At 37.2% G+C, this 25,447-nt stretch overlaps 1 protein-coding gene across 2 annotated transcripts in view; it reads left to right on the top strand.

Annotated features, from left to right (window-relative positions):
* The window catches only part of gabra3 (gamma-aminobutyric acid type A receptor subunit alpha3), a 101,278-nt gene that overhangs the window by 67,806 nt on the left and 8,025 nt on the right, over positions 1-25,447 (top strand). For both annotated transcript variants that reach the window (XM_042009190.1, XM_042009189.1), the window contains exons 5-9: positions 5,653-5,873; positions 11,938-12,020; positions 13,548-13,691; positions 16,982-17,134; positions 19,545-19,750. In XM_042009190.1, the coding sequence (XP_041865124.1) occupies positions 5,653-5,873; positions 11,938-12,020; positions 13,548-13,691; positions 16,982-17,134; positions 19,545-19,750 (807 nt within the window). The remainder of the gene's footprint in view (positions 1-5,652; positions 5,874-11,937; positions 12,021-13,547; positions 13,692-16,981; positions 17,135-19,544; positions 19,751-25,447) is intronic.

Raw genomic sequence — 25,447 nt, 5'->3', positions numbered from 1 at the left:
CTAATGAAATAACCTCCAGACAGGTGAGGGACAGAGGGACTATGAACAAACAAGAGTAGGTGATATTTATAAGAGGGAAAAAAAGATTTAACATTATATTACTGTCAACAGATTCACTAAAATGAACTTCCTGAAATTTTAAGATTTATATTTAAAGTAAAACGTCAAGCTAAATAAGAGAGCCTTTTTCACTTTTCTACTGCAATTTTGCTCTAATTACACAACAGTCAGCAGTCAAGAAACAGGAAATAGATGCTCAGAAGACACATCCAATTACAAACTAGTTTAAACCTAATTTTGAAGACATCCCTAAGATTAGTTGCATTCAATCCACTGAGGATGGCAAAGAGAAAACGGTCCAGGAATCACAAAGGGCCCTCCAAAGCAAAAGAAGGCATTGGAAAAGCCATGCAAATACATTTTTCTTTCTTTGAATATGATTTAATTATTTCATTCCAAACCATCTCTTAGAGAAATTTATTTCACTTAAATACATAGGTATATATTTTAACTTAGCTTCTTATTTAGACACAGCTTGTTGCATACTGATCACAGTAATCACTGTTATCCAATACTTTCAGTGACAAAAGATTCAAAACCCTTTTGAATTTGAAAGCCCAGAATAATTACTGTAGCTGAGACTGAAGAAACAGAGCTGGTACAGACAAGCAGCGATCACACGCTGAAAAGACATGAAAGCATGACATTATCTTCACTCTGGATAAGCATCTCATCTAAATATGCGGCCCAAACTCAGGCAACCATTTTCTTCTCAACCCTTCTCGTTCACATACAACCGTGAGTTTTCTGTTCTCCCAAACATAAAACAACCAAAACGGATATTGACTGTATGACACTTTGCCCTGTATGCTTTATCCTTTCAGCATCAGACCTGGATGTAACATTAGAAGGCAAATAAGCCATAAAATGATTGAAGTAATTGGCACCCAGTGTGCTCAAAAACATTTGACAAGAAGTTGTAATTACAAGCTGATTGATAGCTTGTTGAAATGACTGATATTTGATCATTAGTGTACTTAAACACAAGCCCACTTTTTGCCCACTTGTATGAGAATATATATATATAAGTATTATTATTATTATTGTACAGATTGTTCCCACTGTTTTAATTATTGTACATTTAAATATTAAACACCTAGTTCTAGTTTGAAATGCCACAAGTGAAAGAACAAAGAAAGACTGCAACTAAATTTTTAGATTTTAATGGACTGACATTTTGACACTACTCTCAAGGTCAATACAAAAGTAAGGCAATTATCACTCAATGCATCCTACAAAAAAAGAACATCATCTCTCAAACCATCACCATATAGACATCTCATATGTATAGCCTCAAAGAAAAGATGAAAAATAGAATTCTTTATTAATACCAAAGGGCTTTACTATATTCAAAGTATGAATCCAATATGCCTCTCTCCAAAGCAGTGCGTTTATCATGCACTACCTCTAGAGAAGGATGAGATTTTTTTTCCCATTCTTCAGAACTTTAATAATGCTGCAGAGCCATGGTTAGGCTATACAGTATAATGTCAGACCATACCATGTCATATATTGGCTGTCAAACAGTCTTGTAACTAGCTTCAACTACCAGTCGAATATGCCCACGTTTTTAGGTTGACTGTAATTTCCCGACTCCATTAGTAGTGTCAAATTTTTTGTCTGTTTGCAGCATTAGAAGCTGTGAAAAGTATCAGTGAGTTCCAGCCTTCCTTTGTTCTTTGAGAGCTTGTTTCCTCTCAGCTGAGAAGCTCTTGATTCGGCTGCATTTGCTGGAAAATGCACAGTCCTGTTCAGTTTTAACATGAGAGAAATAAAAAATAAAAGAGATTGTGACAGCTAAAAGCCCCCTTTTTTAACATTAAGAACACATTTAAAAAGTACATATTGTTTTACTAGCAGTGAAATAAAATGAGATGCAATCTGCTTTTGTTAAATGTAAGTCATTTGTATTTACTTCACTGTCTGCAGCTCAGAAGATCCATCATTTAATAAGAGGGCCTTTCTCCCTGTTATGTTGTCATATGTTTCTATAATGTATTTGTTAAATTAAAGGTTTGTGGTGCAGTATAGTTAGAAGCATGCCTGCACTACAGAGCAGCAGGAGCCTGTGAACTCTAAAGATAATTGGAGCTGGAGTGGGATTCACAGCTCATTGCAAGTCTCATACAGGTTAGACTCCCAGCAGGGAAACATGAACGGCACACAAGGATAATTTGCAACAGAAGACTAAGAAAGAGGTATTATTAAGACATTGATCAAGTCTCTGACTGATGATTACAATACCCTGAGTGTAAAATCCAGCAGAGCCAGATTTGACAGGTATTCTGCCGACAGGAAATGCTCATTACTCCATAGTCAAAACACAATCTTACCTCTAACCTGCTTTCTAAAGTAAAAAATAAGACATATATTTTTATATGGCAAAGCAGCTTTTTTGCTAAGTGAAAGCGCTTGTCAGAGGCTATGAATCAAATGTCAAGTCAGTCAGTTGATGCAGATAATAACATTAAACTGCAGTCAGTAACAGCTTATGATGAGTTAATAATTTTATCTGAGCTGAAATACGTTTTTTAATCTACTATAAAACAAAAAAGAAAAGCACTAACTTGTGTAGCTGGATAAGATTGAAACAAAAGATATTTCTTTGCACGTGTAAGCCATAAAAGATCAGATGAATTAAATAAACTGTAGATGAAACATCTATGTGTGCTGAGAAGAAATAAATTAAAACCAAACTGTGAGGACATTATTAAAATGGGATGTATTAGCTAAATGCTCCCAATTTAATGAGCTCATTAATTCAAGATAAAAGACTGCATTAATATTCTATCAGATATTAGACACAACCTTCCTGCCATTATCAAAGTGTTAGACACTGTCTATTTTTTTTTCATTAAAACTCATTTACTGCCGTCTACTGTACATCCTACCATAACTTCCACCTTAATCTCATTCCTATCATCCTCCTCATTTCCTTTTCTTTCATTTTAATCATTTACAATCCTCCTCTTTGCTGGTTTCATCTCAACGAACACTTGCATGTGAGCAAAGGAAACATAGTTCATTGCTTTGTTTTACTGTCTCAACTCTCAGTTGTTTGTGTTCCTTTCCAGTAAAAACACTACAACGATAATCCCCACAACATTTACTCAGTGTTGGATAATTAAGCTTGACTTGAAAACATTAAGTTATGCATAAGACAGTGATTTTCACATCATTGTGAAACATGCACATAAACATGTTGTCTTATCATTGACGTTTTTTAAGATTTGCACCACACGTGGCAAAAAGAAAAGAGCATGAAAGGTAGTATAGATATCCCAACATGATTTTACACATGACTTCATTAACTGTAACCTGATTCAACTTTCTGAATTATTGGGAAACTGACAGAAACAAATCTCTGTAGTTTTATGATGGATTTCATGACGTAACATATGGATTCTTGCCCCTTCAGGCACAGTTTTCACGTCATTTCTGCACAGTTTACTGCATTAACTAACATCAGTTAGGCTTAGAGTAGAATTTCAGGATGTAGTACTTTTTTATTGGAGCTACACTCTGTAAAATTACAAAGAAGGTGTTGTAACATGCAACATGAGCTGCCGTAATATTTATATGCATTGTCATCAGAGCTTGCTGACTGTAGCTTATAGGGCATATTGGTTGTATTTGTAGGGTGTTACTGTGGACTGAATACTTAATTTACTATGTAAATGTATTATGATGCTCCTTCTTGTTCCTTTTATTTTTCTTTCTAATAGAAAGGCAATATGCCAAAATGTAATGTATAGACACAAATGGATAAATGTACAAAATGTCAGGCTTAATAAGTCATTCTAGATTTTTTTTTTATGTATTTTATACTGATAGTCCTTCAAAATGCTATATATAATGCGAGTTTAACCGGGTAAATAAGAGGAAAAAGACATGAAAACTCTCATTGGACGGAAGCCCTGATCTGTCTCCTCCGTCAAGGAGAAATCAATCACTCACTCCCTGGAGGAACACCAGCTGGCATCTGAACCGACTGTGCCATTTGGCCTTGTGGAGATTGACTATACTTTTCTTCATTCCTGCCCTTTCAATCATCAAATTAATTCCCTGTGTTTGCAGGATATCTCTGTCTGAAGGAAGCAAACAAATGATGGCTTCACCCCAGCTCAGCCAAGCACACTATTGTCTGTTTATTCATCACCAGCATCTCAGGAAGTAAAGTAATAAAAATAGAAAAGTGCATGAGTAATTGTTGTGGTTGGGATTTAAATTGTGTTTCTGTGCCAAACAGAAGAAACTTTGGACTGTTGCTGTAAAGTTTTGGTCAAATGTACGCAGGGCGCAGAACAATAAATCACCTTAGTGTGTTTGTCCTGGTTTCTTCGTGTGGTCATCTGTCTTTCGTGTGACCTTAATAGTCTTTTATTGTCTGCGCCATTATCTAAATTATGAGCCAATTGATGTAAAAGAATTGAATGGCTTTTTGAGTCTGTTTTTTTTTTTTTTTTTAGATACGTATGTTAGGACACTTTAGATATTACTGACTACATTTAAATAAAAAACAGAACTTGACAGAATTGGATCAGGAAAGTGTTTATTTGTCACATTCTTGCATTTATCTGTCAGTGAAGCTCTCTGTAGACTTTTTTAGGCACAGATTCTGTCTGTTTTATAGTAGTGAAGGTTTTGAGGCTATCAGGTCAGTCATATCAATCAATGTACATCCACCCGGCGTTGTTTAAAGAAGCCCAGCTGATGTGTTGAGAAGAAGCTGTATAGTTATCCTGCTGAGCATGACGACTTCCATGTTGAGGCCATTGAGAAATTAGTTTTTTAGGTTTTCAATGAGGTAGAAGCCAGATACAGTTTTTACAGGAGAGCAGGAATGAAGAATAAATAGTGAATTAAAGCGAAACATGTATGTCTTGTTTTTATTGATCACCAATCGGGTGTACCTTTGCATGAAGGAGAGACCGCTTCCTTTCATCCTGTCCTGTTAAAACAACTCTTGAGTTTGCAAAGCCACTTCGTACAGCTGGCGAGGACAGGCTGTTGCTAGGACACCAAGTGCTATAATGTGAAATAAATTCCTTTGACTGGCTACGTCCCACGTTTGTTTTATGTTATTTCGTTTTTCCGTGCTAGTGACAACACTAAGAGACTTTTTTTGCCTATTAATAAAACATAAATAAGATGTTTTACAAGGTTTCTCACTGAAGCCCATTTATTAGTCCACTGTAAGGTGCTTCTATGTGTGAACAATAATTGCTGAATTATTAACAGAGTATTGTAAAAGACAACATAATTTAAAGAAGAAAATGCTAAAAATTCATTAACCGGTATGAATGACTGTAATATAATATATATATATATATATATATATATAAAACTACATCTAAATCTAAAACAGATTGTTGTAAATAATATAACATTGTCATAATAATATGCCTATTAAGTGTCCCCACAAGTCAATGTACACCCACGATACTGAAGTGTTGCCATTATTCATTTTTTTTATTACACCTGCTGTGACACTGCCAATATTTTAACTTTTCAAAGCAGATAAATCACACACTCCAGCTATTAAAAGTGAGGGCTTATTAACAAATTCTTCCAACTGTTTCCTCCCTTTAGGAGTACACAATTGATGTCTTCTTTCGTCAAAGTTGGAGGGACGAGAGACTTAAGTTTGATGGACCAATGCAGGTTCTACCCCTCAACAACCTCTTGGCCAGTAAGATCTGGACTCCTGATACCTTCTTCCACAATGGAAAGAAATCTGTTGCCCACAACATGACAACTCCCAACAAACTCCTACGACTAGTCGACAATGGCACACTGCTCTACACAATGAGGTGAGACACTTTTGCAATTGTTCTTTAGTCGAAACCAACCAGTTGAGTAAGAGTTGAATTGTAGTCCCCTGTGGGCTTGCACGTGGTCTGATGCCGACTCAAGGGACACATAGTTTTTCCCAATTAAACTACTTTATAGTCTGCTTAGAGGACTCACTCTATTCATGCATAGCCGATTGGAGTCTGCTGAGGTTTTTGTTACCATAACAGCATAATCTGTGCCCTTTCAGCATAACATTGTGCAACCACAACAAATTAGAGGGGAGGCAACTGTCTGCATAGAGCTTCCGTTATACCATCAGATAATGAAATTTGTATCACTCAGATCCCAAGGAACCCTCGAGCACCCACATACAGACGAATATTATAAGTTAATGTAAGCATGCTTAGAGTTATGTGCCCAGTGCTTACATACTGATGTTTAACGGCTATAAATTTTACAGTAATTACCGTTGTAGTTTAACATGTTTGCATGTACAGCAGGTTGTTTATCACTGACATAAGAATTGGATAAATTTGAGCTGTTAGGCTTAGTTTGATTGAATATTTAATCATTTAAGTAATTTTTAAAGCTTTTAAAAACTCTGTGCAAACATTAAATTGGATATTTGTGGACGTCATTAATCTGCTGGTCATATTAGACTTTTATCATATGTAATGGGCTCTGGATAAATGTAATATATGTACTGGATCATTTTGGACCATTTTACAGGCCAGATTTGTGATGGATAAATTAATAACAAACTGCACCTAATGGCTCCAGAAATTCAATCGGGAGATTGATTTTAAGTATATATGAGGATTTTACCTCTGTTGAATTTCATAGCAATCAATCCCATAGTTGTTCCAACCTTTAACTTACAGCCACAAATGTCAACATCTTGATGGTGCTGGATGAAAAATGGATTAATAATAAAACGATGGAGAGCTGACGCAGACGAATCATGACTTGCAGCCAAATCTGGGTCGTTTCACACACAGTTTAGTGAATTATGCACTGAGTTGATCAACGGATTGCTACTCTGTGTGTATTTCATGTCTAAAATGCACTAAAAAGCATCAGCTGCCCAGACAGTAACAGTCACTGAATACCATGATGAACATGGCCACAGCAAAAATAACTGATACAATCTGATCTAAACATTCAATCTGTCAGTCAGTGTTCCCTGCAGCTTCATATTCAGGGCCATGAAAGAGTCTGAAAATAAATATCTTTATTATGTTCATCCACAAGGTCAGTATCGACTTTTAACTGTGAAAATGAAATAGTGAAAAAGAATTTCATTTTGTGGTCCCACATGAGCAGATCTGATGAGGTGGCAGTTCTGTCAAGGCCAGCAAAGATGCATGTGCACTGATGCAGTATTATAAACACTGCCATGTTTACATAATCCAGTACATATGTGGAAAGATGATGGAGAAGATGTGTGATGATACAAAGAATAATGAACCACTGTCACTCAAAGTTTTAAGTTACCAGAAAAATCTTATTGGCATCATAAGTTCTGCATTGCATTTGTACTTTCATTGATTCACATCCTGTTTGTTATGGCATTAAAGGCTTCAGAATAACTAATAGTACTATATAATATAATACTGATACTATGTTTTAAAAGGTCATTCATGGGTTATTTTTGTGCTTTGCTTTAGCACTATGGATTAGCTGAAGGGGAACTAAAGGCAGATTTGGCTGTATAGTTAGAGATACTGTGTTGCACTCTACAAGAGAGATTTCACTTTTATTCCACAGGTATTAGGCTTTAGAATGTAAATCTATCTACAGGAAGTTGAGTGTGGAGTTCATCAACATAGCACCCAGTGTTGATTGGCACTCCTCTCTCTCTAGACAACTGTTTAAATCCACTTAATCAGCACATCCACAGCTGCTGAAATGAAAAAATGCTGTGAGGACCTTCACACTGCTTGATTGCATCATTATTTTGAATGAATGAAAGGTGCTATTGTCTGCCTGTGCTGCTGCAATCTTATTTCTAAAAGCATTAGCACTCATTGTCAGTTCACCTTAATATAAATTAAATTCTGAACTATAGAGCAGCTGTTTTTAATTTGTTTTTGATAGAAAATGTATTTATATAGAAGCTTAATGTTCTTTTACAGACAATGTTGTACCCTCAAAACCGTTTGCATGTATGAGAATGTATGAATAAATTCAAAAACAGATTTGTGATATCTAGTTTAATCGAGTTTAACAAAATCACAGTCTTCTGGACCAGTGATTGACAACTTTACACTCACTCTTGCATAAGCACACAAGAATTTATTGGATTTTTAAGACCCACTTCAGCGGCTACTAATCTCTTTGATGGTATATTTCCACTTATGTGGGTTTTCAGTCCGCAGTACTGTCTAATATATGGACTTTGTGCCCAGTTTATGAAAAATCATTAAGATAAAACTGAACTTGAACAACAGAAGGGGCTAATGTTAACAGTTTTCCTGCCCGGTTTCTGAATCATGTGCAATAAAAAAGGCATAAAGCTCATCTGTGTTCCTCAGAATTGTACATTTAGAAAGTTTTGCCACAAATACTGCATGTGGTTTGGGTTTGACCACACCTTATTCATTGGATATGCATTCATGAATATGCTAATATGGCTCTGCCCACATCTGCCCATCACCAAATGATGCTGCCCTCCCTGTCTCTGTTACACTATGCCTGATCTAACTGGGAAAATTCAGGCATAAATGTTTGAACCAGAGAGCAATTCTCAGTAAGAGGAAACTGAATTTCATCTTTCAAGTAACACCGTCACATTAGCAATGTGCTCATTATTAGAAATAGACCACTCCTCCCTCATAGGTCACGTGTACCAAATTCCTCCTCATTTAAAGGAAAGAGACGCAAACCAGAAAGAGACAGAGCAAAAACATATAGAAAAAGTAAACATTGACAGATTTCAGAATCAGAAATAATTTATTGATCCCAAAATTTCTGCATTGCAATGCTCCTTAAAACAACAACATGCATTTAGAGAAAAGGGTCTAGAAAATATAGAAATAACAGTGCAAGTGAAATTAGAACAAGGTTCTAAAATTAAAAAAAAGAATTATTAAAAATTAAATTAAAAGTAAGAAAAATAAAATCTAAATAATACAACAAAAACATTAACAAACATTTACAGTTTATCTCAATTTACAAGAGGTTATAGCTCAGACTTCCGGGGCGCCATGGCTCAGTGGGTAGGGTGGTCGTCCTGTAGCCTGGTCGAGCTCATGTCAAGGTGTCCCTGAGCAGGACACCGAACCCCTAATTGCTCCTGATGGGTCGTGGTTAGCACCTTGCATGGCAGCTTTCGCCATCAGTGTGTGAATGTGCGTGTGAATGGGTGAATGTGACGTACATGTAAAGCGCTTTGGATAAAAGCGCTATATAAGTACAGACCATTTACAGAACATTCTGGTTTAGCCCAAAGTTATGAAGGCCACAGGAAGGTGTTGTGGTGTTCCGTATTGCAGTGAGGTGGGATGAGTCTTGAGGTTGTCCAGCATATTGTGGAGAGGGTGTGAATGGTTGTCCAGTATAGTTCTTAGCTTGAACGGCATCAACAACAACAAGCACAAGTAGCTTCTCCAACTCGCTTAAACTAGCTTACTAGCCCCTGATTTCATCAGTCTTTCAGCGTGCATGCAGATCAGCTGTAATGGTCCACCTCCCATCTGTGGAACATGTAGGCAGTCTGACCTTGCCTTTTCCGCTGCAGATTCAAAGCAGAAATTCCAAGCTGCAGCAATGATATCAGATTTTGCTTGTATATATCTTAATTTTATATTAAAGTATGAATCGTTTTATAGACATAAAGTTTAAAACTTAATTTTTATTGTTGGGATAAGACTTGAACATAATGTTATATGTTATATACAGAAACCTCAATGCAACTGTGGTTCAATGCAGTCACAGGATCTTTTAACATTCTGTTAGCATTTCTACAGATAATATTCTGATTTGTCTATCCAAGATGAGAATTTTGTACAAAAAGTTCAACCTGACTGTAGTGACCCCAGTCTTGTCAGCAGAGGACCCATGATATGCGCTTGACCACTTGCCACATAATTTGATACTCATGTTGATGCACCACTGAGTATGTATGATTTGTATTTTATTGATCCCTTTACTATGCTTTCTGCACTTTTAATTTTAAATCTGCTCAGTGACTGCATACCTCCACCTCATGACACTCATCACCTCAGCTGCACTGCAAATGTAAGACTGTGCATTTTGTTTCTTTTGTGCCTTAACAACTTGTCTTACATAAGCAGCTTGTTTCCTTGTCTTTGATCAAAGTGATTCTGGCACTGTTGCTTTTTTTTCTCCTTTTGTTTTTGTAAGAATACTTTACAGTTTAGTGATGAGATGAATGTCATCAATTAGTTGTTGATCTTAGTGCTGTGTGATATGCAGCAGTGCAATGCTCACATTTGATTCATATTGTATTGCATTAATTTGTGTTGTTATTGAGCCACTTATCAGTAATGAGACAGCACCAGAAAGCAACCATGAGGGTGGGAGACAAAAAATGAGCACAGGGTTCTTGTAAAGGCAATGCATGGAAATAATTAAAAACAATAAGTTTGCCTGTGGAAGCATGTCATTATATTACAAGTCTTTTTTTACTGGAGTTGCACTAAACCTGTCATGATCTGTGGTGTGTGGCTCAGTTTTTCCAGCCGCCCTGAACGCCTCAGCTCCACCAGCTCTTGATTAGGGCTGATGCGCTTCACCTGTCCCAAGCCCTATTTATACAGCTCTGCAACATTCCTCCAGTGCCAGATCGTCTTGGTTCTTCCCTGCACGTATCCCGCCTGAATTATCCTGCCTACCTGCCCGCCCGACGCTGATCTGACTTTGGACCTGGATTCTGATTCTGCCTGCCCCCTGTCTGGTACTCTGCTTTGGTTGTTGTTTTGGATTACTTGGCTTACTGACCCCTGGCTTGTCTAACAGGATTGGATTTCGGATCACGGACTTATTTATCTGCCCCTTCAAGGATCATTCACATCCTGCTTCTGCGGCCCCCTCATTCAAGCGCTCCTGCCAGCCACCTGTATTCCCCCATTAACCTCTCCTCTGTTCAGCAGCTCTTCTTCCTCAGTCTTCCTCCTGGCGGCCCTTCTCCAGTCACTGGTTTCAACACTCTGCGCTCCGTTGGATACCCACTGCTGACCTCTGAGCGGAGAAAGACCGGATTGCACAATCACATAATTCCACTCTGTACAATAAAGATCTTATACCTATCCCTGGGAAACTGAGTATCTTTTGAGTCCACGCATCTGAATCATGACAAAACCTCACATGGTGAATGTTTAGCTGCAGTAAAAAGACCCAATGAACCTATTCACTATTTGTTGTATCATCGTTTGTAGAATTTAGTTTACAAGTTGCAAAAGGCTGGGAATAAAGATAAGATCCACCACAAGCAAGTGCTTGTGCTACAGTACATTCAGTTTAGCCTACATGGCTTAGAAATGAGAATTACATTGCTCATTTAATCTTTTACAATCCTGTTTGTTCAAATAACGCAGCTCTGCTTGATGTATGGTCTATAAATGTTGTAATTCAGTTAGAATAACCCAATTTTTGTTCCATTTATGAGTAACTCAGTCCACTGAAGGATGGTTTTATGGACCTTTGTAGTGTTTAAACTTAAATGTTGATTATGGATGCACGGGTGAGATAATATAAACCACAGTTCTTGTCATTTAGAGTGCATTTTGAGGCTCAACTGTAATGGGATCGGCTGACGTGAACTCTGGTCCTCCATATCAGTCAGATGATTTCCCATAGTTGCAAAGTCCCTTTCTCCCTCCAGATCTTAGTGACATATACACACTGCACTTTGGTTTGTGTGGGAACAATCATGATCTCTTGATGCACAATGACAAAAATAACTGAGGACATTTACGGGATGTTTGACAATAAATTATAGATTGTGAAAATGCCCTCTATGATGTTTTTGGAGACATGTGTCATGTTGGTTTGTAATGATCACTACATCCATTTTGCAGCCTGACTGGTGAACTGTTTTCTCTCCCTGTGTCCCCTCAGGTTGACCATTCATGCAGAGTGCCCCATGCACCTGGAAGATTTCCCAATGGACGCACATGCCTGTCCTCTCAAGTTTGGAAGTTGTAAGTCCGACCAGATGGTCTTAACAAAGTAGAGTTTAAGAGAAAATTACCTTGCACCAATAGTGGTGATTGTTCTTTGCAGGGAAGTTTTCTTTCTCCCTTCAATAAGAATCACTCTGCTGCATAAAAGAGAAAATCCTAAAGTGCTTAACCAGCTTTAGCCAATATATTATCTAGTTGCAGATATATCTCTTTAGTAGAACTACTGGACATTTCTGTTGTCCTGGGCCAAATGCATAAAACTATGTGTGGATTCATGGTTAAAACTATGTACAAATTAAGATAAAGAAAAATGCATGTGTAGTTTTTTCTTCAGACTTACAAAGCCATTCATGTGTTTGGTTCGCTTTTATTAATCTCAGCCAGCATAAAGCAATATGCACATGGACAAACCTGATTTCCAATCCTATTTTTAGCCATGAATGGATGCAGACTCACCTCTTTGTAGTCTTTTGCATGTTTAAACATCTGCATCACAACTAAATAATCAGGTGCAGTGTGAGCTAGGTGGCAGATGATTTTGGTGGCTTGGGCATGCCAATTGCCATCATCACGATGTGCCTTTTGGGACATGAAACATAGCCTTGCTAGCAGTGAGGGAGCCTGAGCTGGTGTGTAAGTTGGACAAGTACAGACAATATATAGTCAGGGCTTCCTCTGTGCACAGTGTAAGTTCTGGAACCAAACTCCTGGAAAAAGACTGGACTATCTCATGCTCCACAGTTGTGCTGGGAGAGGGGTCAGGCAGGTGTGGGGATATCGAGGTCACAGTTGCAGGTTATTAGAAAATTAGATAAGCAGAATAAAGCTTAATACAAGTACAACTAAATAGGCATAAAAGTAACAGTAGCAGTTTTATTAATTGCAAAAGTGTAACACTCATACTGAAGCAGAGAAAATAAAACCTGTTTAATTTGGTATTAATTTTAATTCAGCAAAAGACATGCTGAGACTTAAAAATAAGGAAAGAAATAGAAAGAAAAGGACGAATCACAAATGAGAGGAAACAAACATAAAACAGCATCAGAGCTACAGGCAGAAATCAGCAGCTTGTGCTTTACATGCAATTATTTATTTAATCATATAAGGCTTCATTTGCTCTAAAAATAAGTGTATATGGTCTGAAGAATACATAAGGTGTGCACATTCTCATCACTTGTACATCCTTCATCAATGCCAGTTTCTATGTAGGAAAATGTGCAGTTTTTGTGTGTGAGCATAATTTAATTTGGCCCCTGGAATACGAGTTTCCAGGACCCTAAAGAAATGTTTTACTATACATTACCGCATATTAATGTCAGTCAGTTGTTTGAATAAAAATCAATAAATAAAAAATCTGTCTGGTTGGGGCTGGATTGATACTGCATAACAAAACAAAAGAAAGAAAGAAATACTTATATGACATGAAAGATGTAGGTCTTTTCTTCAAGATGTGTTGGAAAATTTAAAATACACAAAGCAAATACCTCATATTTTGATGTCCACTCTGTAATTTCTCCATTCTTTAATCCTTACCATGTTTCCCAGATGCTTACACAAACAATGAGGTGATCTACCTGTGGACCCAAGGAGACGAGAGGTCTGTCTCTGTGGCGGAAGATGGCTCCAGGCTCAACCAGTATGACTTACTGGGGCACGTTATTGGGAAAGAAACCATCAGTTCCAGCACAGGTACACCATATGTTATTATCAGCCCAGTCAGAAGCATCTAACATTTAACGCCATGAATCAAATCAGATTTAGTTCAGGGTAAATGTTAGTCCCTAGGGCAAACAGAACATTGCAATGAAAATTATGTGCCTACAGCTTGTGAAGGTGGGTCAGTCAATCAAAATTTCACAGCATTTTTCACACCAAGTTTATCATAATGAACTATACTGTCAGTAGTGAAAGAAAAGCGGTGTCTCATGGGGTGAAACTCATACTTTTGAAATATAAACTCATCAGTTTTTATGTCATAATAAATTAAACTGCCCTTTATTGCTTCCACTGGCTTATGCTAGAACTATTGTGTGGTTTAGAAGAGTAGCAGTCTGCACTTTTCTGTCATTTTTAATTAACCTGAGATTGTTTTGGTCTATTGAAAGAATAATCAGTTTTCAGAGTAACTGGTCAGCATATTTACAAAAATCATATAAAGAGATGAGCCATAAGTTCAAGTCTTATTCCCATTATGTTTGAGATTATAGCCCAGAGTCAACTTTAATGATTGCAAAATTATAGGAAATATCTTCCTGCCCATGTTTTTGAGCACATAATCGTGTTATCTCCTCCTCAAAACAGTTGCAGAGTAACACACAACTGCATTAAATATTTCCACACTAGAGGGCTTCAAGCTTATGATGGCAATTCAACATTAGGAGATTAAATGACAAGGTTACAGTTGGGCATAGAACTACACTAATCAGTCATAACTTTATGGCCACTGATGGGTCAAGTAAAATACATTGATTATTTCTTGATTTTTTATTAAACCTGGCAGGAAGATAATGCATTCATGTGGTGGCAAATTGATGTATTAGAAGCAGAATAGAAGAAAAAAAAAGTCACTCAAGTCACTCAAGAATTTGAGTGGCTTTACAAAGGATAAAATGTACTGACTAGACAGCTGGGCCCAGTATTTTCACCACTGTGGCTCATGTGGATGTTCAGTCTGCAGCAGTTAGGACCAACACAACCATTAAACCAGCAACAAGCCCAAGGGCAGCCAAGATTCAATGATGCACGTGGAAGGCCACTGTAAGATCCAAAAGAAGATATACTGTCATTCAAAGCACTGAAAAGGTTCATGCTAGTTCTAATAAAAACATGTAAAAACATTCAGTGAATGATAACTGGTTGCAAATCAGGCTACGTAGCTCCAAAACAACCAGATTTCTCATAGTGTCGATAGCCAGAAGCCCCTCTAATGGGCACATGAATATCAGAACTACACCACAGCCCAACGGAAAAAGATAGTTTTTTTTGTTTGTTTGTTTGTATGTTTGTTTGTTTTTTTGGATAACAAGGTCCATATGCATTGCTTAAGTGGGAAGACATGCCACCACAATGCACTATGATAAGAAGCCAGAAAGCAATGTGGCGATGTTCTTCTCTAAAAACTGTGGGTCCTGCCAGTCATGTGGATGCGACTTTGGCCACCGCCTAAAAAAACAGTGCTGGCCAATTACACTATTCAATTAAAATTTTATTCCTAGATGACCATGCAGCCTGCCATGCAAAAAAGTGGATCAAGGATGGTGAAACAGTGCATTTGAGGTGTTGACTTGGACTCCAATCTAGCATCTCTGGAATGCACTGCACAATAAACCTGACTCATATAGACCCCACCTCCCAATTTAGAGGACATAAAGTTACTCAAGACTGGACATTAACAGTTGTCTGTTTGCCCAGAGCAACTAAACTTGTGTGTTTGAACAAGTAGAAAGTGTAATGCAGTTGTCTGAGTCAGTGAAACTAATATGAGGCATTTTTTTACCATTTAATCCCAGTTAGTCACGAGTTATAGCAGCTTTACAAGTTTATTCTTTTCATTTCATAGGGGCCATAAATAGGAAAAGAAAAAAGGCATCCAGATTTTTTTCATATATATAGATATATAAGACATTTGTATCCAAATATTAAGCTCAGCCACTTTAGAGTGTGTGCTGCATCTTTTATTACATTCATTACTACTATCATGAGACTTTCAATGGGTGTTCATCTATGAAATATAACCCTCCCAACATCAATCAATAGCTTTAGGTAACGGTGCAAAAGATTGTATGCAGTGCTGAGCAACTCCTGACTGCAAAGCTGAAGATAAAAAGCTGCTTCTCTTAATAACTGAGAGCTAGCACAGCTTACAACTGAGCCACCTTAAATTCCCATTTTGATAGACTTAACCTCTGCAAAGAGGCTGTTTGCTCATGTAGCTCCCAAGAGGTGAGTTACAGACTCACAGTTCTGTGAGACTTCAGTTGTGTTTGGAAACTAGAACAACCATGATCCTGCTTTGCTGTAGTTTTCTAAGCCCTTGTTGAAATAACTGCATTTGTTAAACTCTAGAGAGAATGGCTTCCCTGAATTCATCGCAGTTGTTGTGCTTTTTGGTGGATAATGCTTAAGCCAAGGGAATTTGAAATAGATTTAGAAAAAAACAAGTCTTGAAAGTAAAAAAATGGACTATGATCCCTCACTTAAACTGGTTATGGATGTCAAAACATCTAATTTCTTTTGACTTTAAACTAAATGGAATACAGTAAACTAGGTCTCTTCAGCCCTGGATAGACTCTCCAGAAAAAAACAAAACACCTAAGGGAACAGGAGGTTGTTTTTCTCATATCTCTGCAGCACAAACATGGCAATGAGAGCCTGAGCATAGAAAAACTGTGAATTTTTCAGTTTACATTTACTGCTATCATTGACAAATACAAATGGATTAGAATGATGCAGGCACATATTCCTCAAGTCTATGGAAGAGCGCTACAGGAAAGTGGGAATGTGAATTTAATGGAATATGCCAGTGTAATTCTGTATGCTATAAATTATCAACTTGGCATGGGCTTGAAGTTGCGTCAGAAAGTTTAAAACTACACTCGCCTCCTTTGGAGAGGGCGAGATTTCAACTTTGCTAAGTTAACCAAAAAGAAATAGGATGTGGCTTCGTAGATTAAAGAAAAAGTCTGGTTGTGCATTCCTTCAATTAATTAAAGTTCCATTCTCAAGGTTGCATGAAGTTAACATTCATCAAAATTCAGATTTCTTTGCTTTTTCTGAATTGAGCCTAATTTAAACCCAGTAAATTAAAGGTTAGTCATCAGTGCACAACCTCTGTGGACTTCTGAGCACAGGGCTTCTTTTAACCAGTTTATGGTTTCACATGATTCATTTGTTGCTCCCAACAAGCTTTCGCTGTATTAATAATCTTAACCCTGTTTGTCTCTCTCCATCTCTTTCTATGCCTCTCTCCTTTCCCGCAGGAGAATATGTAGTGATGACAACTTATTTCCATTTGAAACGGAAAATTGGCTATTTTGTGATTCAAACCTACCTCCCGTGCATCATGACTGTCATACTGTCTCAGGTCTCCTTCTGGCTTAACAGAGAATCTGTTCCTGCGCGCACTGTATTTGGTGAGTAACATCTTGTTACTTTTTTTCTTATTTAATTTTAATCTAAATAAATTATTAATTTATCAGGTAGTTTTGCAAGGTTGGCTTCTGGGACATTTGGAAAGCTTTTAAATTATTTGCTTGAAGAGCTTCCATTTGATCCATTCAAAAAGAATATTAAGAAAAAAATGACAAAACTTATCTGGTCTGAAATGGAATGCTGCTACTAGGTGAGTAATAATAATACAGATAAAACAGAGCACATCAGTTTTAACAACCAAGATAATCCCCCTGAAGTAACATGGGCTCTTAATGAGGGCTGGACTACACAGTCAGAGCGGTGGATGAAAATATATTAGTCAAGATAGCAAATTCTCATGATTTTATAGAGAATTGTGCCTAATGAGGGCATTTAACATATAACCAAATCCAAACACGAATAAGAATATCTATTATGTTACAGATAGCAAATTGTCAAGGGAGATTAGTAAGGAATGCTAGTTTAGTAATCATTTGATTTGCTATGGAGCAACCATGTTTTTATCATCGCACTTAACCATGTTTTCTACAATTGTGTCTTGAATGATAACAGATCTAATTAGTGCATCCAGCGCAATTAATGTTAAGAACATTGTCTACTTAGATCATCTTTGACTCGAAGATGGAGTACAGTAATTAGCTTTTTGACTTGAAACTTACACAAAAAAAGCACACATTACACAACAGATGCTGAAAGAGTGTGCAAATTAAAAGAAAAAAAAAGTAAATGACAATGTTAATCTGTCTTTCCATCTTAACCTGTGTGTGCTCTGAATTTTCATCACTACTCCACAAACACACATAAGTGTGTTTTCCTTGACTGGTCATCTGAAAATTATTTCAGCCACACGAGAGGTTAAATTTTTTGCAGCCTTTGTCCTTTACAATAAGAGAGAAAAACTGCAATCATACTGTGAAGGACACAGCTCCAAGAATGTAACCCTTATTCAGTGATCACCTGAGTCCCTAGCAACCTTTGTGTGCTCATCTATCATTTTTGTTGCCTTGGTGGATATCCTTCTCTCTGTGTTGTGCAAAAAATATCCAGTTTTTACTGTATAGTTTTTCCTTTTGTTTTCATCTCATATGATGAAAACCAATCACTGATAAAGAAACAATGCAGGCAAATATCTCAATTAATTAGAAATAAAGGCTGGAATGAAATCAGTTTTTTTTTTTTTTACTAAAATGAATTGACCTCCCTGCTCCCAAATCCAATATTCATATTTAGCTGTTCCTGTGTATCCATTTTAATCATATGAGATGGATCTGAATGGAGATGGGATTGTTATCATGTGGTTGGATGGGCAATTATTCTCCAAACCATCTCATTTCCAGCAACAGTGAAAAAAAAGGCTGGGATGTGAAATGATCTGTGAAATTTTTAAAGTTTACACCTCAGCAAATTCATTTCCAGATTAATTTATTTAAGGTGACAGAGACCTGCTGTTCACTTTTCTCAACCTAAAGTTTTTGTTCTTGGTAATCTTTCCACAAAAGTCAAATTTTTTATAACTTGAGTCCAAAAAATATCTTACAAGTAGCTCATGATTAATTTTTTTGTTGTTATTGTTTTGTTTTATTTAAATTATTTACAGTAGTTTGAGTGGACTTTACGATTCCATTAGACATTTTATTATTCATTTAACAATTTCATGCATTGCACTAAAGCAGAATTACAGCTTAAAACATCCCTTATGACTATTTAATGTATTGAGAACTAGTTCCTGGTAGTTTGAACTTGAAAGACTGACCCAGTGCACTAGTAATGTTTATGCACCAGTAAATAGTGTCCGCAGTATGAAGCTCAACTTTGTGATTTCATACAGTAGATTATGTAAAGCTCTGCAGTGCACAAGGCCGGGTCATCATACTCAGTCTCTAACTTTTAACTTTAGACAGGAGGAAAATCATTTATCAAGAACCTTTCTTTACTAAAAAAAATTCTGTGCATAAGGATAGCCACCAGAATAAAACCTCTAACAGGAGATGTGTCTACCGTTTTATCTACAAAGTCTGGGGAAGGACAAACAATGTTACACACAAGCACTTATTTTGTGCATAAGAACACTACACCTATGAGCTGAGACAATTCGGTACATGCTGTTCTTCTATATGCAGACTACATCTAAAAATGAACTTTCTGAACTCTGAATAAGAGCCTCTGCTAATATAAACTGAGATTTCCACAACAACACAAAACTTAATCAGATTATTGATTTTAAAGACACTTTCAACCTGCTAAAGTTTATTTTTGGTACTGTTTTAATCATACACTGCTTCCCAATACTCACAAGACAGTTCTAAAAAAAAGAGAATCATTTCCTTCAAGATTTTACCTATAAAATATTAGCCATTTTCTGATATTTTTTTTTGTCTATTCTTTCTTCAGGGGTCACCACTGTCCTGACCATGACCACCCTGAGCATCAGCGCTAGAAACTCCCTCCCTAAGGTGGCCTACGCCACCGCCATGGACTGGTTCATGGCTGTGTGCTATGCCTTTGTCTTCTCTGCCCTGATCGAGTTTGCTACGGTCAACTACTTCACCAAGCGCAGCTGGGCATGGGATGGGAAAAAAGAGGGCATGGAAATAAGGGTGAGTGAATAAAAAAAATTTTAAATAAAAAAAAAAAAATTTAAAAGAAATAAGGAAAATAAAGACACTTCACACCTGCATTTCTCATTCATCACAGCACACTGAGATTTAAGATTAAACACCTCATGTTAAAAACAGAAGGCAAGATAGTTATTCATTAATAAATATTGCATCATAAACTTGAATATTTTCTGAAAAATAATTATTATAAGCCATAACAACTATGCACTTTGAAAAATACAGAAAGTTCTCTTTCTAAGGCATCTTTGAGTGCTCTACAAAGAGTATAAACAGAGCTTTTATTTATTCATTACCAGCCAAATGGGACAGGAACAGTGGGGCGGAACAGTGAGCAGAAACAGAGGTAAAGTCCCAGAGACATTGGCCCTGATTTACAATGGCAGCATATGTTTGGTTCCTACTCTAAAGGCAGCCTCCAGAAAAGACAGTGTCCTTACATCCATATTTTCACAGAATGCAGATTAAAAAACCGCATGCGTTGCTTCAAATGAATCACCTGAGGCTTCTCAGATGAATCACGATTTACAGATTTTTTTTTTTTCATTTATTTGTAAGTAATGTGGGTTATTTTTGTGCTGTTTACAAGGACACGGGAGTAAACTGAGAGATGTTCTATTAAGGCTGGAAAGTAGAAATACAAATTGGTTTTAGCATGTTTTACTACTTGACCCATTTAAAGTGCCAGCTGTACAGGAAGCAAATGTGCAAGATGCAGAAGTCCAAACAACATTTCATAAGTTCACATAAAAAATATTCAAGCTTTATCACAACCCTTGCACCTAAATATACCATGATTTTTGTGGTGTTTTATAGTTAACCAAACTAAATAAGAAACCTCAGTAGCTTGAGTTGGTATTTGTGTTGAGCGTATCGATCACTTATGTTCTTCTTTAAATAATTAACCCTTTAAGCCCTTTCAGCCCTTATAGGGAACAGAAAAATTACATCTACTATTAAAAAAAACTAAAACATGCTGTTTATTTTTTAATTGTTGCACAATAGCTCTACAAAGTTTAGATTCTAATGTTCACAAAACAAGACCCGTCCTGTATTTTTGTGCAATATAACTTTTTAGAAGCTGTTCTGTTGCTAAAGGTGATCAGTTACATCTGTGTGAGTGGAATCATTGTTAGCATTGTGCTTTTCTTTGTCAAATGGGGGTTAAGCGATGATAGAAATGTCACATTTCTCCTCTGTTTTATTGCAATCTTCTCAGGCATATTAACACAAACTTTTAACACTGGGAATACATTCTCTGTGGCCCTTATTGTCCATATGATCCTCCTTATTGTTGAGCAATTCTTCGTTTAATTTGGGTCTTTTAGGTGTTTTATCTGAAAAAATGACCAGGTGTTAAGGTGCTAAACTAAAGGTTTCAAATCAAAATGACCCGGGCTCATGTGTTCCAGTTATGAGAGTGCTAAGTAGAGATGCATAGATCACTTATTACTTTAATCTCTAATTGAAAACTTAATTGATTTTAGATATAAAACAGTTTCAGAATCAAAGTTTCAAAACTTGAACTAAATTTATGACTCCAGGCTGCTCTGAATGCTTCAGTCACAGCATTTCCTCTCTGTCCTTTAATCTTTCCTGCATTCCCACAAAAAGCTGTCCCGAGGTTGTCTTCTGCGTTGCTGGGATTATATCATATTTCAGAACAGGTTCAAGCATTAAATCTAGGATTTACTGAACTTGTTTTTAGGACTTTTCTCCCATTTTTGTGGCCTGCAGAAGTCTGCAAAAGGGCATCTTCCAAATAGCCAGTCAGAACAGAGTGGGCTAATCGGTACCGAGTAGCAGCCAAAACAGCCTGCTTGAGACAGCCTGGTCTTCCAGGGTTCTCAGTCAGGCTCGGCTAGAAACAGCTAAAAAGAAAAAACCTTTCTGTTTATAACCTGTACATTTGTGTTTATGCTTGTTCATAATCATATTTAATTTGTGGTATTATGAAAAATAAGACAGCACTGAAAGATTGACCTTGTTGGATGCTTGTAAAAAAAAAAACATGAGAATCTCTTATCAAACTGTGTCAGTGGTGAATGGTGCTGCTGCGTTGCTGCTATAGCACATAAAAATGCTTATCAGCCAGAGACACAATATCAGAAGAAAGTTATTTCTGCTGTGGCAGATAGTGTCAAAAATCTTTTTTTTTTTTTTTTTGCTTCATATGTACAAACTGTTTGACACAATCAGTGCAGCCTTCCCCAGACTCTTTTTTTATTTATTTATTTTTTTTTTTTTTTCTAGCTTGACATTGGGTCTTCAGAGTGACAGGCAGAAATGCATACTGCTGCCATGGAACTTTTCCGTCAGCAGGGATAATTTTTCTCCTTTTGATGGCTCGTCTTAATGGCAACAGCTTGGACTGCATTCTCAGGGGCTGTGCTGAGCATGCAGTTGTCATGATAGATAAAAAGAACGGGGTCACAGAAAGCGACAAGTCACTCTCACTCTGCAAAAATAAAACGACTGGAAAGCAAAGCCAACGGATTTCTCATACTTTTTCCTCCAACATATGGATAAAAAAATTAAAAGCAGAAACTCTATGAGAAAAGCTTCTAGCTCAATAAATCATCAGGGATGCGGACAACAACAGGAATCAGACAATGAGCTGGAGTCCAGTCTATGTAAACTAATTTAGAGTCTATGCCATTTTCATCTCTTTGACAAGCCCTCTACTTAATTAACTTTCCCCTCACCAGCTGAAGGTGTGATTACTTCAGGAATTAGCTGGTGGGAAGCTTTTTGATTGGGAAGCCTATGAATTCTTGCCACTCCGTGACACATGATTGGACACTGCTGTGTGACATATTATGTGCTGTTTGCGTCAGCAGAGGCAGAAGCATTGGCTGATTGTACAGGAGCTTTCTCTGCTGGAGCCAAGAAATTATCACGATTTCAAATTCACCCACACCTGCAACACAAATGGTTACACCTACAGACTATTTGACACAATAGTTTCTGGAAAATACACGGCTTCTAGCAGGTGCTGTTCTGCTTGTCTGTAGGGAAAATACAGTTTTTATTTTGGTCGTTTTACAAACGCAATGGAAAAGACAAAGTGAAGGCAGCATTTCTAGAGGGATCTTGTTTTTTGCTTTTTAGATTAGAAGTTTTTCACACATTTGTTTTATGAGCTGGTATCACAGTTGGTTGTTACCCTCATGAGAAACTTGTTTTGACTGATGAAACACCAACCTTTTGTAAGGAGAAACAAAAACAAGATGAGGGCTTAAATCTGACCAGTCAGCCTAAACTCTGCTGGGGTTTATCAGGAACACAGAAGTCAACAAAGGAGAAAGAAAATGTGAGCAGAACTGAAAGGGAAGTGAGTGTTTAATGATTTGGAATTGAAAAGCACTTTTTAATTAAAATTGTGATGGATTACATGTAACACAACATGCAGTGACGAGATTATGCTGGGCCACCTCTACAGCAAGCGTCTCAAAAATAAATTGGGTTGATCAAGCACCACTACAAAAATACAATCAATCAAGGACACAAAGGGACATTGTTGCTCCATAAACGCAGTCTGCACTTTCTCTCTCTCTCACACACACACACACACGCTCACATACTTGAAGCTATTAAATATGCCAACACCTCATCTCCAATCATGGAGGGGGACAGACTGTCCCGAGGTTCAGCTACATGCACACATGCACACATTGAGCTCCAAACAGTGGGGCATGACGAGGCGCAATTACCCCCAGGATACTTAATCAAACTCAGAAGCAACAACTTGCTAAAGTTACAAAGACAAGGTCAATAGATGCATTGTATTCACAGTTTCTTTTTCTTTTGTTTGGCTTTTCTTCTTATTTTATGGCCTGCAGCTGACCAGATACATTTGAATATAAACAGGAATCTTAGATAAAAAAGTAAATTATGCATTGTGTCACATTAGATTCATGAAAACACGAATAAGGCCCTATGCCACAGTTCCCCCAATAATTAGACCATATAAATTACTGTAGATGACAGCCTGGCTAAGAAGCAACAGAAAGTCACTCTGTAAAGCTCATTTGTCAGGTTACTGTGCAAAGAACATTCTTAATGCCAAAGACTGAAGAGTTCACTGAGCTATGATTAAGGTCATATGACACATTATTGTAGCAATTAGCTTTCCTGCTGATGTAAGCCATCACTCTGATAGTGGTAAGACGAAAAGGAATCGGGTTATCTGGGAGCATCAGTGTGACCTCCATGTTAGCTTGACAAGACTTGCTGTCGATGCAGAGGAAGGATCATTCTCTCCCTGTTGCCCTGAGAAAACACACTTAATGTATTTTATTAAACATTTTCTTGCTCAGTGCTTAAAAAGTCAACATATTTTTTATAATTATTCCACATCTGGTACTAAAAGACCTCCTTGTGAGTTATATTTGTATTAGTGGCACTAATGTTGTGTTGCATATGAAAAATAGTGCTTCTCTGCATTGGTAGGTGTTTGTGAATATTGATGATGACGAGCAAACCAAACATTTCATGAAGAGCTGTGTGCTGAAAGACATCCACTGTGAAGCATGTTGGAGGGGAAGAGAGGATATTAGTTATGCTAATTCATAAAATGGAGAGAAGACTAAATAAATGAAACAGAAAAAGAAAAAATTCCAAGCATGGCTTAAAGCAAAAGTAAAATTAAATTAATAAAAAATTGGGAGCACTGAAAGTGGATCACTCCCATTTTCCCATTTATAGAATTACACATACTTGATTCTTTTCCTCACATTTGCTCCCTCGCACCAGGGATGTGAGCAGAGGAGATGAGGTGACATGCATTTAAGAAAATGAAATATCTCCGCTTCAGTGTGCCATTAAAGCCGATGTCAGCTAAAATGATGTGTTGCACAGCTGCATCATCTAGCTATTGTTTTTTTTTTTTTGCAGCCTACTGCTTTATTTCTGTCAAAAGACTATTAAATATGCTTGCTGCAATGTGGATGATATTCAACTTACAGTGTAGGATTAACGTGCATCACCAACTTCAGAATTAAAGGATGCAGTGATGTGTCCTTGCTTGCATATTATAAACAAAAAGTAAGGGGATTTGTGTTTGCTTCATTATTTCTCCTCTTTAATAACACAAACTAGTGTTGTATTATACTTTGTTAGAAAGCCTGATTAGTCACCTTTACAGCAACTTATAAAGGTTGTGCATTAATGGAGTGAGCAGCACAGCTAAACATGTGCCTAGTGCACTCAAAACAATGTGCCAAAATCCCCTGCAATATCCCCCTGTTGCTTTTCACTCTTTTGAGTTTCTTGGTGGATTAAATGATTGCTCTCCCCCACAGTAATAAGAAAAAAGTAACACATTTTGGCTATTTTTACACTTTGTTCATGTGTGGAAGATCCATACACAGCTGCAACATCTTGGCACCACCTCCTCATGCTGGCCACCAGCCTAGTTATATTTTGCTGTGGGATGGCATCCCCATTCCTCAACCAGTTGAAGGTCACACAGCATGGATGTGCTGGTCACTACAGCACATTCAGCCCACACAAGATGATCCCACAAGAGTTCAGTTGGGTTGAGGTCTGTACTCACAGCAGGCTATTACATCCTCTCTACTCCCAAATTCTGGAGGTACTCTGTGATGATCCTGGCTCTGTGGGGGAGAGTGTTCTCATCCTGGAGGATTTTATTTTAATTTTTTACTTGTATTGTTA

This window comes from Melanotaenia boesemani, chromosome 15 (genome assembly GCF_017639745.1).
Source record: "Melanotaenia boesemani isolate fMelBoe1 chromosome 15, fMelBoe1.pri, whole genome shotgun sequence".
NCBI lineage: Eukaryota > Metazoa > Chordata > Actinopteri > Atheriniformes > Melanotaeniidae > Melanotaenia > Melanotaenia boesemani.
Note: the sequence above shows the minus strand (reverse complement) of the source record. Positions and strands in the feature narration are given on the sequence as shown.